General features: G+C 41.9%; 1 protein-coding gene across 1 annotated transcript; it reads right to left on the bottom strand.

Moving 5' to 3' along the window:
• Positions 1-5594: 5594 nt before the first annotated feature.
• Positions 5595-8848, bottom strand: spry2 (sprouty RTK signaling antagonist 2). The gene is made up of 2 exons (XM_030779011.1): positions 8765-8848; positions 5595-6620 (listed from the first exon to the last, which is right to left on the bottom strand). Exon 2 carries the CDS (start codon positions 6567-6569, stop codon positions 5595-5597), a length of 975 nt encoding a protein of 324 aa, XP_030634871.1. The 5' UTR covers positions 6570-6620; positions 8765-8848.
• Between the last annotated feature and the right edge of the window lie 8431 nt (positions 8849-17279).

Genomic DNA, 17279 nt, shown 5'->3' with positions numbered 1-17279 from the left:
TGAGAGAAATGGAATGGAGGTCAAGTAGAACAGGTATGTAGCATGGCCTCAGCTTGTCACTGTTAGTTTCTGTGGTCAGACTCTCGTGGTTAGTTTCCACAGGAAGTTGTATGCTCACAGTTCTGAGAAACGCTACAGTTAGGTGCTTTTGACGACGGCACTTTGACGCCCCTGACAGAAAACCTTGTTCAGCCATATCCTGTGTGTGTGTGTGTGTATGTATGTATGACAGAGTGTACCCACACAACTGCGTGTCTGGCGTTAACAATATCACGTTTTCTCGCATTCAGTTTTATTAACACATTCCGAGCGTGGATCTTTGTGCAAATGTATGAACTGTTTCGAAAGAATTTTTTTTTTTTTCATCACCCATGAATTCAATCAAACCAAACTGCTGCAATGTTAGTGGAAAAAGAATCACCGAACAACAAACAACAATAAACCACAGCCTCTGCACCCAGGCCAACGCGCCGTGCTAATTTGTAAATTGTGTATTCTACCCCTTTGGACAATTAGCAAGTGCTCACAAGTTACAGAGAGAGATTTGGCAGCTATTGTTGAAAAGAGGAGGGTGGTGGAAGAGGGAGGGAGAGAGAGAGAGAGAGGAAGGGAGGGAAAGGTATGGAGGGAGAGAGGGAAAAAAGAGGGCCCTGCAATTATGGAATTTCATCCCTCTTTCTCTCGGAAATTCAATCTTCCTCAGCTTTTGGGTAGAGCTGGAGGCTTATTTGCCCAGGAATGTCAGTGCAGGGTTTTAAGTACATTCTCTGTGAGGGATAAGGAAAAAAAAATGCTGATGCACTGCTGTGTATGAGTTTACAGCTAAAGGCAGGAGTTCCCCTTAGACTTGATTGACAACTCCAGTGACAAGCTCTCTCCTTTGCTTGTTTTTTAAATTCCATACATCTCAAGCTGTCCACCAAATCAACTACACGGCTCACATACGTGTGGCCAAGAATGTGGCTCGGCTTTCGTGTAGAACCCGAAAATCACCCTGAATTTTGAACGGGATTTTGGAGAGGAGCGGAGAATGTTTACAGATGAAACTATTACTGTCTCCTTTCTATGTCTTTCGCTTTCAGTGTGTGTGTGTGTGTGAGAGAGAGTAGGATGTAAAAGGGAGCCTCTCATTGCCACAGTGGCAGATAAAATTTGGATGGAACATAGTCCATCTCTATCTCTCTCTCTCTCTGTTTTTCCCTTCCCCCATTGGTTGGTCAGTGAGGGAGCACCTCATCGCATCCCATCCCACCCCACCCCACCCCCCCACATTGCTGTTTGATTGCTTAAGCCCGGTGGTCAGACAATGGGAGCATAAAGAATGGGCTGCTTCCTTCCTTCCTTCCTGTCCAGTATTCTGCCTTGGTGAGCAGATTCAATAGGCCTTGCGCTTCACAGTCACGCTGGAGCGCGGGGGCCTGCTCAAAACCAACAAAGAGCCCTTCTGGGGGCTTTTCCAATTGCTCCTCTGCCAAGTCACTGCAAAGAGACACACGCGCACACACACACGCGCGCACTTTTTTTGCGCAAGTGTACCTTCAGCTCAGTGTATATTTTCAGGGAAAACGATAAAAAGAGATAAAAGAAAAGTGTGAAGTTGGAAAATGACAACCAAAGGTAAACTGCATGTCCTACAGTAAGACTGGAATGCATTAGATTATACTTTTCAGACATGACATATAACTTAAAGCTTTTTCAATCCATCAGTGGGCAGAATGGTTTTGTTATACTGCACAACACGACAGCTGCTACGAGGCACTTTTCATAATACATTTCATAATACACATCAACCTACAAAATATTAAAGACCCTTATCCTTTAGTTTTTATTGGTTTTGCAAATACAAATAATACCAGAATATGCAGATGATATTTGTCAGACTTTTTAAGGGACACCAGGAATTTCATTCAGCAGAATTTTGTCCGAGCGGGCGTTTCCGCCATATCGACCTGGTTAAATATAGACACGCGAGTGGAAGTAATCAATAACTCTTTCCCCACACAAATTATCTCTGAATGAAAGATAAGCGCACAGCGTATTGGATAACTGGGTACAAGTCTAGGGCATTTTGCACTTTGTGTAGTAACTGTGCTCTTCTTGGCCTTTGGTGAACATTTAATACAAGTGTAGATTTTTTGCTCTGATTCCACACTGCTTGCTTGTTTATTGAGGTCAGACTTCCCCACTTACATCTGACCCGTTTCCCCGTTCAGCGGAGAAATCTGTCGTTCTCTGTTTTCACTGTCGGTTTTCCAAGCAGTGCTCTTCTGTCCCTCTTTTGTGACCGGCTGCGGCCAGAATGACATGGCATAGGCTGGTGTCTCTCGCACGCAAGCGGGAAACACGCTCAAATGCTCACACACAAACTGAGACAAAAAAAAAAAAAAAAAAAGCTCCCTACGAGAATACCAAGTAGGGGCAGGTAGTTGAGGAGACTCAAAGCATCCGAAAGGAGCTGAGGCCAAGGAGAAAAGCGCTGAATACAAGAGAGTCTGAATACGGGGGTAAACTGTTTGCCCATTGTCATTTAAAGTGATGTCTTTAACCCTTTGCAGGCCTTCCTGCCAACCAACCAACCAACCAACCAACCTTCCACCTCCACCCCCCCATTAGTTTGCCCCCTCTGTTCACAATTTAAAAAAAAAACGGGGGATGGAATGGCTGTCTAGTGTGGGGATAAGAAGAAAAAAAAAAGTATGCATCAAACTGATTCGAAAGGTCGTTTTTTTTCCCCCCTCTGCTGTCTTCCCCTGTATAAACCTGCAATGGGGACTGTCTGCTTGTCACTCAATTCTTTGGTGAAGAAAAAAAAAACAAAAAACCCCAAAAAACCAAACGAGCTCTAACATGCTGAAAACAAAAGTTGTGAATGCCAGTAGTGAATATCATGTCACTAAAAACCCACATTCCTCTGTTAGCGACAGAGGGGTTCCTACAGCTAGCCTTCAGCAACCAATATTCAAATGTATGGTTGGGGTTTTCAGCTAATGACACACACTAACACTGGCAGTTTTCTCATTTAGTACACACACTACCATTCTTGTTCAGCTACGAGAGTAAATGTCATTTTGCAGGGTCTTGTGACACTTTTAATCTTGTGACACTTTTAATTTTAAAGTGTCATGAGTGAGTGGGAGAAAAAAAAAAAGTCTGCCAATCTTCAATCAGCATTTAATCAGCAGTAAATGCTGTATTCTCTAAAACTCATGCAAGACAAGTCTGTGAAATGTAAATCCTGGCGTTTGGAACTTTCCAATAAACTGCTGTCTCATATCTGAACTTTGCTCATGTTTCGTGCAATTTGACACTTTTTACAGAATAACCAAAGACAAACCAACAGATTAAATGTCAGTTTTGGCATCTCGTTTAGCTCTCATGTCAAACCCAGGCCTTTCATAGTGTTTGTTTTTTTTCTTTTTAAAGACACAACCAATACCACTCTTTATGAATTAACTGAATATGCTGTGTTTAAGTAACTAGAACCAGTAAGGGTTTCTCATTCAGACTCCACTGTCTTCACACAGGAGTTTCCAAAACACAAGCGAGTGTGTAACTCACAACACATCGCCAACATCAACAATCCGTGATCCTCCCAACCTCAGCTAGTGCTTTTCATACCTCAGTCATTAAAACCGTGCCAGATGTTTCCCACAGAAAGCTGGAAGCTGATTCACACTAGTACATTTGAGCCCCCTGGGGCCGGAAGAAGATTCACTTAAAGCTTTGGTCCATGAGTGCAGTTTCAAAACAACTGAGTGTAAAATGAGAATGGAGTCTTATGGAACTGATCCTAGATCTGAGCTTATGAGCACTTCAACCCCAGTGTAGTCACTCACATGCCCTAAACTGAAGTAATACTTTGTTGTGGCTTTGGTTCAATAAAATACTATGTGGGTGACAAGCAGAGCTTCAGCTGTAAGAAAGTCATGTCATCTAACAAGTTGGTGAACAATTTGAACCTTCTCATACAACAAACTGACTCTTCTTATAGTGCCAGTAAAGCAGAGTTTAAAAAGTATTCTGGTCTTATTTGCATGAGTTTGTAATGGGTGAGAACACGAAAGCCCAAAAACTTTTACTGGCTTCAGGAACCAGGGCCATATGGCTTGTGCATATTTGCGTTCTGTGTCACCCCAAAGCAATTCTGGGTGAAACGCTTGATTTTACATAACCAAAGTGTCACAAATTCATTTAGCTCCTCTAAACTCTCCACCGGTGCTACTTTTGGCATGTTAATGAGAAGAACTGAATCAACGTGTTTTTTATTTCTAACTCTAACCTTGTAAGCTGTGAGAACATTAGTAGATACCATCCCCTACCAATGTGCCCTTCCTGTATGAAAGACATTAAACCTTTCATATCTCCTTCAGAGTGTAAAACACCATCCATTTTGTGCCACTGTTTCTGCTTTCATATGATCTGGGGAAAAAAAAAAAAAAACAAGAACAAAAAAAAAAAACATTCAATATGCATATTCCCCTAATGCCAGCAAAACCAACGGCAAAATGCTACACTGAATGTAAATCCACCATGTAAACAAAAGGAGTCAAAGGGGAATTGTACACTCTCATGAATGAATGAGACCAGTCAAAAGCCAAGAACAGAGCATTATCAGCCAGACAAAAAAGAAAAGAAGTGAGAAAATGCATAGTTTAATTTCAAACGTTAATATATTTTTCTATTTTATAGTGAACATATGCATCAAATTTGACACCCTTTTTGTCACCCTTCTCTGTAGCAACAAAAGGAGTTCTTCTTTTGTTTTCTTTGAAAGTGGGGTGATGTCTATGCGATGCCTCTTGAAATAAATATTTTCTTTATAAAATAATAAAACTTCAAATAAATATTCTTTACACTAAACAATGTGTTGAAATTAGAAAATAAAGATTTTCTTAGGGTCACTGTACAATTTACAAGTAAAGTTGAGGGGATAATTAATGTAAGGTTCATCTTCTGTAAGGCAAATATATCAAAAAATTGATTGATATACATTCAAACGAATGTACAACACTATACATGTACTATATATGTATCATATATAAGGATCTGTCAAGGTGCCCCTGGTTTGGCACAATGCTTTTTTTTTCACAGTTGAAATATTATATGTACAAAAATAAAACATCTCTGAGAAAAAGAGGTCATTTGCTAATTTACATACTCTGCAGATACTATTCACAAACAGTTAGTCAGGAAAGTCTGTTGCCTTTGTGGATCAGTCGTATTATAGAATGTCAATAGGGCTAACATTCTGAACTTCAGTTTAACGATAATAATAATAATAATAATAATAACAATAATAATAATAATAATTAAAAAAAAAAAAAACAGGAGGTGTGGGGTGAAAAAGCACCCCTCTCCCCCCACATTTACAATGATAGCAGAATAGATAAGAGAAAGAGAGAAACAAACAAATAACAAACCACTTCAAACAGCTTTTTTTTTTTGTCAAATCCCATGCCACTTCTGGTCTACAGTGCCAAAACTACAACGTCAAAAAAAAAAAAAATCAGGATCGTTGCAGTCGCCTAGAGGGAGTGTTGAAAAAAAATTTTTTTTTTTAGGCTACATCCTAGTTTAGGAAATCTCCATCGCGGTTAAATGTCACATTCCCCTTTCAAGGGTTGTTCGACGTTTTTGCAGCGGACTACGTTTGTGTTTTTGCATCTGCAGCCTGGCCTCTTGGCGCGGTCGTAGCACGCCTGGCATAGAGTCACACAGCCCTTGGCGGGGAGGTAGCACAGAAGACAGGGGAGGAAAAACACAATGATACTGGTGGTTGCCCAACGTACGCAGCAGTGGGACTGGCTACAGGAAAAGGGCTTGTCGGCGCACACGTCCTCGTCGTCGCTGGAACAGTGGTAGAACAGGCACTTGACGCAGCAGACGCACGTTCCGTAGTCGACGGCCGTCTGCGCCGAGCAGACGCACCTCCGTCCGCACACCCAGCAGGAGGGCAGTGCTCTGGGGCACGTGCACTTCTCGCATTTGCAGCGGCCGCATTCCTCGCAGCGGCGCGAGTGCTTGCCCGCCTCGTCTCCTCTTTCCGCCACCGTCAAGGGCTTGGGCTTTTCGGGCTTCAGCTCCGCGCGTTTAGGCTGCACCCTGACTATTCTCTCCCCGGTTCCAGAACCTCCGCCGGCCGCCCCCAGAAGCCTCTGCTCGGACGAGTTGCTTTCCACGCTGACCCTACCGCTGCTCCGCGAACCTTCGCTGGTGGCGCTGAAGGACCTGTTCGCCGTATCCCTTGACGAGTGCGCCGGCTGAGGGGCGGCGTGTTGCTGCTCGGCCCGAGCTGGTACTCTCGGGGAATGTCTCAGCAGCTGTTCGTTGGCGGTGCCAGCCACCACTAGTTCTTCCGTCTCGCGCTGGGGGGCAGGCGTCCGGGGAACTGCCGTGGGACCCTCCGTGTACTCATTGCTGCTCCGGACGGTCCGGATCTCGACCAGGGAGAGCACGTGAGCTTCCCTGGTTTCCGGTTCTCCGGCGTGTGGCCTACCACTGCCACTGTCACGCAGAGCGCGCAGCAAGCCAGAGGAGCCGCTGCCGCCATTTTGTGCTCTCGTGTCCATCTTTACTCTGGTGAGGGTTCCTTCCGACTGGCATTGAACACATCTGAAGTCCTGTGAGGGAGGCAGAGAGCTATAAGACCATTTGGAGGAAATACTGCATGGATATATTTAAAAAAATCCCTCATAAAGCCATCACATATGTAAATCAGATGAGCTCAGCTCAGTCAATGTTGATGCAAATCTACACAAATTCACACCTCCTCTCTGCAATGAGGCCTTGAGGAAGCTAAATGTCACAATTGATGGTGTTGTTCTGAAGTTTTCAGTATCATTCTGCAGGACACACAGACCTGACACATTTTGGGCCAAGTTAGCAGGAGAACTGAGAACATATATATTAGGTGTCAATACAGCTATTATCACATTGAACAAGATTTAGGTGGGACAAAGAACATTAGGTAAGGGGTCCTGGATTTGCCAACCTGTACCTTCAGTTTTTTGTTCTCCTGCACCCTTTGGGAGCTTAACTTCAAACACACGGGTTCCCTGTTCCTTGTTCAAAAATTTGGCAAGTTCTGACCCAGCCCATAAAGACCAATTTTTGCAAATTAGGCTTTTACAGAACTGATCAACTACTCATCTGCATAAATTAGTATTTTAATTTGGAGCACTTTCTCGATCAAATACGTTTGTTTGATATTTTGACAAGTGAAAAGCTGAAAATCGTGTCTCCCTCCAAAGATCAAGATAGAATAATCCAACATCAGTTAGGAGGGTCTTTGAGAGTGAAGTAGTATAACCATTAATGTCTATTTCATTGTCAGCTGAAGCGGATACAACTGTGAGACACAAAGTCCTATAAACTGCACGGGGCATCTGAACCCTCCAAAGGCTTTTCAATTGCAATACTGCTGTGCGAATATTTTAGCATAACAAATCGCCCCCACCGCCCTCGTCCATTTTAAAACACCGTACACTATAATGAAAAGCACTGTATAGAAGACAAAAAGTCAAGGAAAAAACTAGTTGCTAATCAGGGCGCGATGGAAAAAAAGAAATATCGGACTTTTCATATTACTTTCATCTCTGTGAGATTCGTAAGATCAGCCTAATTTTGCATTGTTTCCTAAAGAATTACACAGTTAAAGACTGTTTTGGTAACTACTAATGCAACAAAACATAACTACGTACGTTTTATCAGCTTGGAAGAGTTGAGTGATCAATATGAAAGGAATAGTTTTCCCTTAACGACATCGAACATTGGATTTCAGTTTGTAGTTTCGTAAGCTTTATATTAATTCAAAATGTTTTACCACTCTTAACCACCTGAGAGTATTATTGGTAATATATTGCCATATACTTCGCTTAGGTATGCGAGCATGAGTGATAGCGCTAAGAACACACCATAAGTCTGTCACCGGGGTGGGGCTTTGACAGAAAAATGGGTACAACGGGGAAAAGTACAATATATCCGAAACTGAACAATGACAGTAAAATGATAAATCTTTGATCACCGTCCGACAGTTAACTCTATTTGAATAACACGCCTTCAATTAACATATCAATACAGCATCCCAGTTTCGACGGCGGCCCATCTGGAAAATACCACTAAAGCTACAATCTGTACTCAAACATTTATCCTAAAACAGTTTTTTCGTAATTATGATCGCTTGATGCTCTGAAGCGATAAGGATCCACTGTGGCCAATAAAATTCTTAGAGCGCACAAACTTTGAAGCTGTAAACGCAGAGTAGTTCCTCACTGTACAGTAAATTTTTGCCACATGTATACATTTTGCAGGTTAGTCTGTAACACTCCCCAAAACCCCTAATCATCAATTAACTTTTGCCGAACAGTTTTGAAAATGCATATGTAGCATAAAAGCGCCATCCATTTGCACAGCTGCAAGAATGGCGCGGGGTCGAGGTAGCGTGCACTGCGGGGAAAAAGTCGCTCGTGGTACCCTTTAAAGCTGGTCGAGGACTAGCTCCTCCAAACCAAATCCTAACCTTTCCCACAATATGAAAAACGGTGAAACTGATGTCAGATCAGCGCAAAAAAGTAACATCTACAAAGTCCGAAAACAGGCACTGTGGTACAGAATCCGGGAACTTGGAGATCAATACTGTCGAAGCACCTCACGGGTGAATCGCATCATGTTATGGTTACTATGAACAAACTTCATCGACAGCAAATATGCAGTTCTTTAAGAAATAATACGTAACAGAAAGACAGACACATGCTGTTTAACTCACCGTGATTTCACCACAAACAACCCCCTTTTTGTGTTGGAAAAAGTATATCCAAAATTTGGAAACTTTCCTACGTAAGTCTTCAGATCATCTGGAAACCCATTCACAAAATCCTTACGACTGGCTGTTCCAAATGTGTGTTCTGTTTACTTCAATTTCACTTATGAAAAAACGCAGAGAGACAATCCATTCCAAGGGAACATGAGGCGATCATGAGCCAAGAACTCATATATCAAAGGAACTAACTGGCTACCCACTTCAGCGCGAGAAAAAATAGAAATGAGATCCCGAAATCCGTCAATGAAACTTCAGCGAACCGTGAGAATATAACAAATTACAATATCGAAATTGTTGCAACTTTTTCTTACATGAAAGCTAGATAGTTCTCAAGAAACATCGCCGTGGTTTGCTAGATGTTTGGCTGCGTCGCACACTGTGGTGCTTTCAAGTTTTTCTCGTCTTGTTTTTTCTTCTTTCCGGAGAGAAGGTCGGGTCTATGCTGTAAATGGCGTCATGTGGAAGTGAGGGGGGAACAGAGTAGCTGTTGTCCCAGAGGATATATCGTATCCGGTCCCAGCTCATTGGCTCCACAGGACTCGCATTCACTTTCTTTGCCAACAACTGCGTGCAACTCTACAGGGACAGGCTGAAATTTGCAAAGGCAAACCAATCGAACGCCCGACTGAATTTCTGAGCGTACTAATACCACATACTATCGTTTGTAGTGCGCAAAATAATTGCATTGACTCGTAGAGCGTGATTAAAGCGGATACGGTGATGGCTGTGATCAAGGAAACCTCAGGAATTGTTAACAAATGTTGCAACACGTGTTGCAGCTACTCATGAAACAGCGATATTACGATCATGCTTTGGTTTTGTCACGGTATTTCATACAGTGCAAAAATAAATCGTTTCCAGAGTGTGGGTTGCACGTCCAAGCGACCTTACTGTTGTTTCTAATTTTACTTTACCCAGTTTATTTTTCTCCCCCACTAAACTTCAGAAAGTATGCCCCAGTTAACAGGAAGTGTGTGTGTATGTGTGTGTCCTTGCTCACTGTAATTAAGTGTGGCTCTGTGAGGGATATCAACTCTGTTACGTAATCTTAGCTCAAAACCTGGGTAGAGGTCAGTTAATCAGGAGTGAAGCAGTTGTTATCTTTGACTTTTTGACATGACAACTCTAGTGCCATCCGTGTCATAAGTTCCGAATGTTATCAATTCTAACTGATCCTAAATTAAATAGGATATGGAAACTTTCCCTGTTATCTCACTTAGTACATACAAGATGCTGGCAAAAGATGCTACCTTTATCCCGTGTCTTGAAGCTTACCCAGTCTTAAAGAAAGCACATTGAGGTCATTGGGGTAAGAATGCAAGCAAGAGACCCATCTCATATACTGTAGTTAAGGTGTAATATTCGTAATAAATCAACTCCACATTTCACTTACCTAATGCAAAAACAATAGACAACAACAAAAAACAAACAATTTTCGTTTATTGATTTCGTTTATTGATTTTCGTTAACACATTTATCGTTTATTGCTATTGTCAAACTTTTCACTTCCACGATTAAGCTGTGGTTTATGCAGCTACAACGAATTTCTCTATCATGTACATTCAGCACCTTCAGTGCAGTTTAACGGTACAGCTCTGAGACTTCTGGTGCCCTCTTGTGGTGTTGTAAGTGTATGAACAACATTACATATTTCATACGGGTGACCTTTTAGTGCTTAATTACATGTGAAATCATTACATTAACCGTTTTAACAGAACATTTATAACATTGCTCATTAAAAATAAAGTTTAAAATAAACAGTAGCTTGATATCTGCTACTATTTAATAAATCAATGTTAATGTTAATGTAAATTTCTAAGACTTGGCAGGGCCTGAAACTTCAGAAGATCCTAAAAAGATTGGAAAACTCCTTAAACAGCATAAATAAAGTCTTTTTTGTTTTTTAAGTTTTGTTTTAAATATCCAGAAACCCCCCCCCCCCCCCCCCACCCCCTGTTTTTTTCCTTTGTTTTTGTTTTGTTTTAAACATTTCCTCTTTGCAGCCCTGTTTTGTCACCCTGTTGGACCAGTATCAGTTCTGTCTGTCATGTTGCCTGTCTCAGGCAATTTCTGTCTGTCCTGTTGCCTGTCTCAGGAAATGGTTTCTTCAGTCATAGATCTATGGCTCTGTTTCATTCTCCTTATCTCATCTTATCATTCTCCTAATATAAACCATTAAATTCCTACTCCACACAGTTACATGAGCGCCATCAGAACTGGTCTCAGATCAGTGGTTAAACAGCAGCATCTGACACCACTGACAGATGGAGGACCTGGCTGGTTCACATAAACATTGCGAGTTTCCTTCTAATCGTAAAAGAGATGCCAAACCAAAGGGTCCTCCTTTCTTACACTGATGGTCTGTTGAAACAAAACGATATAGGAAGTTCCTCCAGCAAGGGAATGTGGGACACTTGGAGTGCTCCTCTACCCCCATCCTCCCTCCTTCTTTGTTTGTCACCTCCTTCTTATGGCATGTAAAATTGTCTTTGAAGGAGGCGCAAGCAACCACAAGCATTATTTCCTCTGTCTCATCAGAAGAAAAGGAGAAATAGAGAAGGAAAAAGAGAGGCACAAAGAGATAGAGATATAGCGAGAGAGAGAGAGAGAGAGAGAGAGAGAGAGACTGACCACCTTATCTTAAAAACAGAGAGAAAGGGAAAGGGAGGAGGAATATGTTGTGTTTGAATGGCGTTCTAGCAGACAGAGAGAGAGAGAGAGAGAGAGAAAGAGAGAGAGAGAGAGAGAGACTGAAGCTCCCTGAGACATTACCACCTCCAGCTGAGCGACAGTCATTGTTCCGGGGCCTCCTTTTCACCAGCCAGAGGGGAAAAGGTAATTGACAGCACTATTGTCTCAACTGAGGGGGTAGAGGCTAGGAGGGGGGTCGGAGTATGTGTATGTATGTGTGGGTTTGTTGTGGGGTGGTGGTGGAGTGCTCTCCCATTGCTTTCAAAAACTTGAAGCCCCCCCACCACCTACACACACACACACTCACACACACACACACACACACACACACACACACACACACACACACACGACTAAATGAACATGTCCCACTGACTTCTTCGAGCAATGTTTTTCCCAGTCTTAGTACAGGGCCCCACCACTCAAAAAAAACAGCCCAACACCCCCCACCCCCCCACCTCTGAGCCATAATTTAAAACCTTACTTCCTGCTCCATACAAGGAGCAGCTGTCTCCCTCTCTCTCTCTCTCTCTCTCTCTCTCTCTGAGTCTGCTTTCACTCTCTTTCTCCCTCCATCCCCAGAGAGATTCTCAACTCTCATGTTTGGAGAGATGAAAAGAGATGCTACGGAAATGGGGCATGCGAGGATTTTGGCTTTCATGCTCAAGCCAAAATGTGACATGGCGAAATTTTTGAGTTTAACAAAGAGTAAACCACATTTTCCTTCCCTTTTTTTCTTTTTACTTCTTTCTTTCTTTCTTTCTTTCTTTCTTTCTTTCTTTCTTTCTTTCTTTCTTTCTTTCTTTTTTTTTTTTGTCCCTCTAACAGACAAGCACCTCTATTTGTGCAGATTGGTTGTTGCTGCGAAGGGAATGCCTTTGAAAGAAACATAAATGAAAGTTGCTGGAACATTTTGCTGTCTAGAACTTGTTTTAGTTTCCTACACTTCTTGTATCCCTCAGGGTGATTTAAAGTCTATACGCTCTTCTCTTACCATTTTGTTCCAAGGTTTTGCAAAGTTAGGAGTGGAGTCCCTCAGAAGTCTTCAATTCATATGTCCCAAACTCTCATGGCATATTACTGTTGAACCAAATGGTAAGAGGATTCATCAGGACAGATTTCTGATTAACATCAATGATGAGATTTATTCTAAATGAAATGGATCATTAGATTGCTCTGGTAGTTTTCAAACACTATGTGTGAATACCTGTCATTTCTGGCAGGCAGGTTAGGAGCTGCAAAGGAACAAAACCACAAACCACAACATGTCAATCAGGGCTTAGGAACACATGTTAGTTAGTAGTCATACCTACCACATTCATAGCGTGTCCAAATATTTGAAAGACTTTCAAGAGAGATTGTGTGTGTGTGTGTGTGTGAGAGAGAGAGAGGGAGAGAGAGAGAGAGAGAGAGAGAGAGAGAGAGAGAGAGAGTCCAGAGAGAGCATAAAATGCAGCAGGAGAGACACTGAGAAAAAATCAAACGAGTAAAATTGTGTTTGTGTGTGTGCGTGTGTGTGTACTCATGTGTGTGTGTGCGAGAGAGAGAGAGGGAGAGAGGGAGAAAAAGAGAACAAGAGCAGAAGAATGAATACTTGAGTGTGGAGCCAACTAAAAATGACCCCTGGTGTGCCTGAGGCATAGGAAGGAAACCAAATGCGCCCTATAATTAGGGTTTTCTTTCTTTCTTTTTTTCCCCCCCCAAAAAATAAATGCGCACCAAATTCTTTGATAAAGTGGTTAGAGGGGAAAGCTTTTTCAGAAACCACAATAGTTGACTCTGGAGCCTGTTGGTGCAATTAAGACAGGTTGTGCACGATCATTATGCAAGGTCAGACGGATCTCAGAGGATGTTTCTTAGCCCTCTTATATAAAAGAGGCATTTGGAGCCAGGGGTACGCTTAACTCACTGCCACCAGATGAATGCCAGATTCATTCTAATGATATTGCTGTCCTTGATTGGCCTGTTAACAGCAAGTAATGCATGTAGCAAGAGATAACATGAGCAGCGGTCCAAAGAAACCATCCATGTGGTGAAATGTAGACTTTCTGATGTGTGTAGAATTTTTTTTTCGGGGGTTGGGGGGGGGGGGGGGGGGGGGGGCGTTGTATTTTGAACAATTTCCACTTCTTTTGTTAGAGAATTTACTGGTATCTATATAAGATCTGAAGTTCTGGCATTTTAAATTTAGATCAGCTGAAGGTTAAAAAGTGAGAAAACAAGTTTTTAAAGGTTCTGTGTATTACATTTTGGATCTGCTTTGGGTCTGCTAAGAGAAAAGTGCTGTTACAGTCCAGCAGACAGAACAGAGAGAACATATCCAAAATTTCAATAAGTCACAAAATATTCCTCACATTAATACAAGTTTTAAACTGTCAAATTATTTTCACCAAATTTCAGTATATACATAAAAGCAACATGAATGCAACATTTTCTTAGAGAGAATTATTCAATTATCATCAGCATTATTAGTTAAAAAATAAATCACTCCTACATAATATAGTAATCAAAGAGTAATTTAATGACATATTGCTACTACTTTATAACATAAAAAAGTTGCTTCATTTTTTCATGGACCATGCGGAAAATTATGTTACGACAAGTTATGACATGATCGGATGGGAATCAATTTTATAACCTTCAGTACATCAGTTAGCTCCCCAGGCAAATCTTCCTTGTTAAGTTCCCATTCACTGTCTGTTACATTAAAAGCATTGATTTGTCCTGGCAAAGGAGCTGAATACCAAAATAGTTTTATAAGCATGTAAGTGCATGCAGAGTCATGTCTCCCTAGCACTGCGTTGTTTAACTTCCTGGAAGAAAATACCATTTGGATCAAATGTCTAATCAAACAATACATGGATTATGAAAACATCCTCAAACTCCCTTCACGTCTTTCTACAATAGTGAATTTAGCACTGTTCTGGATGTCAATCATTTACTGTAAATAAACAGCAATTTTACATGCTTGGGGGGGGGGGGGGTTCACACCAGATGGTATGAAAGGGAATTGTGTTTTGTTATGTCAAGAAGAAATGAGAATAAACTCACTGGGAATGGAGCAATGCTCGTAGCAAATGTCTTCTGCCTCATTTTTTTTCGGATTCAATTTCTCTCCAAACGGCATGGGGAGTTTTCTGGAGCTCGGTTGCTTTGCTGATGCAGATTAATAAGTTCGGGCAGACAGGGTAATGCTCCGGTTCCACAGGCTCTATCTGAAAATGGCCGGGCTCCGAGAACGCATAATGGCCATTAGCCAAATATTCACCCAGCAGTTGATTTGGCTTTTCAGGGCATAGCATCTAAAAAGCTGCTCTCTCACGAGACTCAACTGACCTTTTGGAACAACCCCTGGGTTCCATGGTAGCTAGTTCATATCTGCTTTATGGCCAAAGCCTCACACACACGCACAATTGTACGCAGAGATTCATGGATTTGCACAGCCAAAGTTCACAACCCCTTAGGATCACAGCCTCAAACACACACACACGCACAAAGCCACTGGAAGTTCATGTCCCTTGTAGGATCAAAGCAAGACACACAAAAAAACACACAAATGACTAGTTACAGCTTATTAACCCAATAGAATCAAAACATTCACACACTCTGGCCCCTTTCACACATGCACTGCAACCCTAAAATAATCTAGACTCTAACCGGAGGGGCTATATGTGTGAATGCAAATGTCCAAATCAGTCGGATTGGACTTTGTACTAGGGGGCTGGTAGGTCAAAGTCCGTTGTACATTCGACTGAGTCCATGTGCGAACAGAGCAGATTATAACCCTAACCCTAACCCATAGTCTGGAGAATGCACAGCGAGCAAGTGGGCATGCTGATGCTGTTTCTAACATGCGACTGGCGTGAAACCGGAGGAATACAAACACCCGAGGGTGAAGAAGGGTCATTTACAAGAAGACGCCAACAAAAATGTCTACCTGGAGAGACTCCTCAGACAGAAGTCGGTAGCCTCGTCCGCCGTTTTCGATGTGTTGTAAACAAAACACGGGGTGCTTTCAAAACCGCATACTACACGCTGCACACCAAAGTTGCAATCGAGTACATACTACAGGAGTAGGCAAGATTGTAGACAGAAAGAATGCTGGAATTTGGACGCATAAATGAGGTAATGAAATCACGCCATATTTTTGCGCGTGAGCTTTATAATCGGTATTTAATGTCGACTTCCTGTAAACAAAGACACAGAAGTACATTTAAAAACCTGTCTACCTGACTGTCCCAACATGTTTCTTATGTGAGCTTTTATCACACTTATTGATGTTTTACTGACAACTTCAAACACTTCAAGGTTCAAGCATATTCGAGCTAGAAGAAAACTCGCACATAGAAGTCATTTGATAGTTGTCCGCCATTATCACAGTCACAAATGAAAGCGACAGACACACCCCTTTCATCCATGTGGCCTTATGGGATTGAAAAGTGTCCAGTGCTCGCGTAATTTGTTTTTCCAACGGAAGCAACCTCATCCGGGTACTATTTACATGCTGCTATGTGCATAATATGTATTTGGACATACTGTTAATGGTGGCGTACCGTTTTGACCTCTTGTTTAGGACGTTATTATGTGGTTTAGGACACAGCAAGTGCGATTTTTGCAGTGTACTTTTTGCGTCATGTCTTGTCTCCTGCATGCTCTACCCAGGGGCCACCCCTCGCCTAAACCAAATGGAGTATTTCAAGTTGGTGAGAACGCATCTGACACTGACAGTCTCCTGTTGTGTGCTACATGCATGTGGGAAAGGGCAACTTCGGACAAAATGCAAACCTGATTCTGCGGACATAGTCCGTAGCACATATGTGAAAATGGCCTCTGTCACACTTAGCTGGGTATGTTTTCCCCTCTACATTTTAGTTATATCTCCCTCCATTCACACTCATAAAAATGCAGAAAGATTTAGACAAGTTTAAACACACACACTACTTGGTGCATGTGTCCCCTGTATGCCCAAAGCCACGAAACAGACACACACAGAGTTACGGACATACACATATACCTGTACACTAATATCTTGTGACATATTGATTTTCCTGCTCACATCACACATACACTCTGACTGACACACACATACACACACACACACACACACACACACACACACACACACACACACACAAGTGCGAGGCATGTTTTAGATTCAGGTGAAAACCATTACACAGACTCTGCAGTTCCTGTTTTCCTATCCCTTTCTCTGGCAGTCATTTGGGACAGTGAAATGAATACTTGGCAAGCCTTCCTTCCTCCAGAGAAAGATATTAATAACGATCCTGTCATCTCCGACCGCACTTCCTCAAGAAATACTTTCCCATATGGAGCTCTCAAAAGGCTATATTTGAAAAATAGGCAATAAACATAAAAATGGGGGTAAAAATACAAACAGACAAGTCAACCAACAAAGGCTGAATACAAGTGTAAAAGGACAGCGGGTATTACTGTCAACAACATATTGTTTTTTGGAGGCCATTCAAACATCATAGAACTAAATACTTCCTTTTTTTCCCCTTCATTTTACTTATACAAAAAGTTCTGTTGTGTGATGTTTTTTTGGTTACATATTTCCTTCCTTCATAAAATGCTGAGCACTTTCAGAAGCTGAGCAGTGGGACGTTTATCATTGTTTGTTTCATAATTGTTTTTCAGGCTCATTATCCATGGAGAAACCAACATACTGACTGGAACAGAAGTGGGAGGTAGTTTAGCCAAATTTAGTTACTGCAAATACATCCTACATCCATAGAGCCACAGAAAGCAT

The sequence above is a fragment of the Chanos chanos genome, chromosome 7, assembly GCF_902362185.1.
Source record: "Chanos chanos chromosome 7, fChaCha1.1, whole genome shotgun sequence".
In the NCBI taxonomy this organism is placed as follows: Eukaryota; Metazoa; Chordata; class Actinopteri; order Gonorynchiformes; family Chanidae; genus Chanos; species Chanos chanos.
Note: the sequence above shows the minus strand (reverse complement) of the source record. Positions and strands in the feature narration are given on the sequence as shown.

Coding starts and splice junctions, on each gene's coding strand:
- spry2 (XM_030779011.1), bottom strand. CDS start 6,569: ATGGACACGAGAGCACAAAATGGCGGCAGCGGCTCCTCTGGCTTGCTG.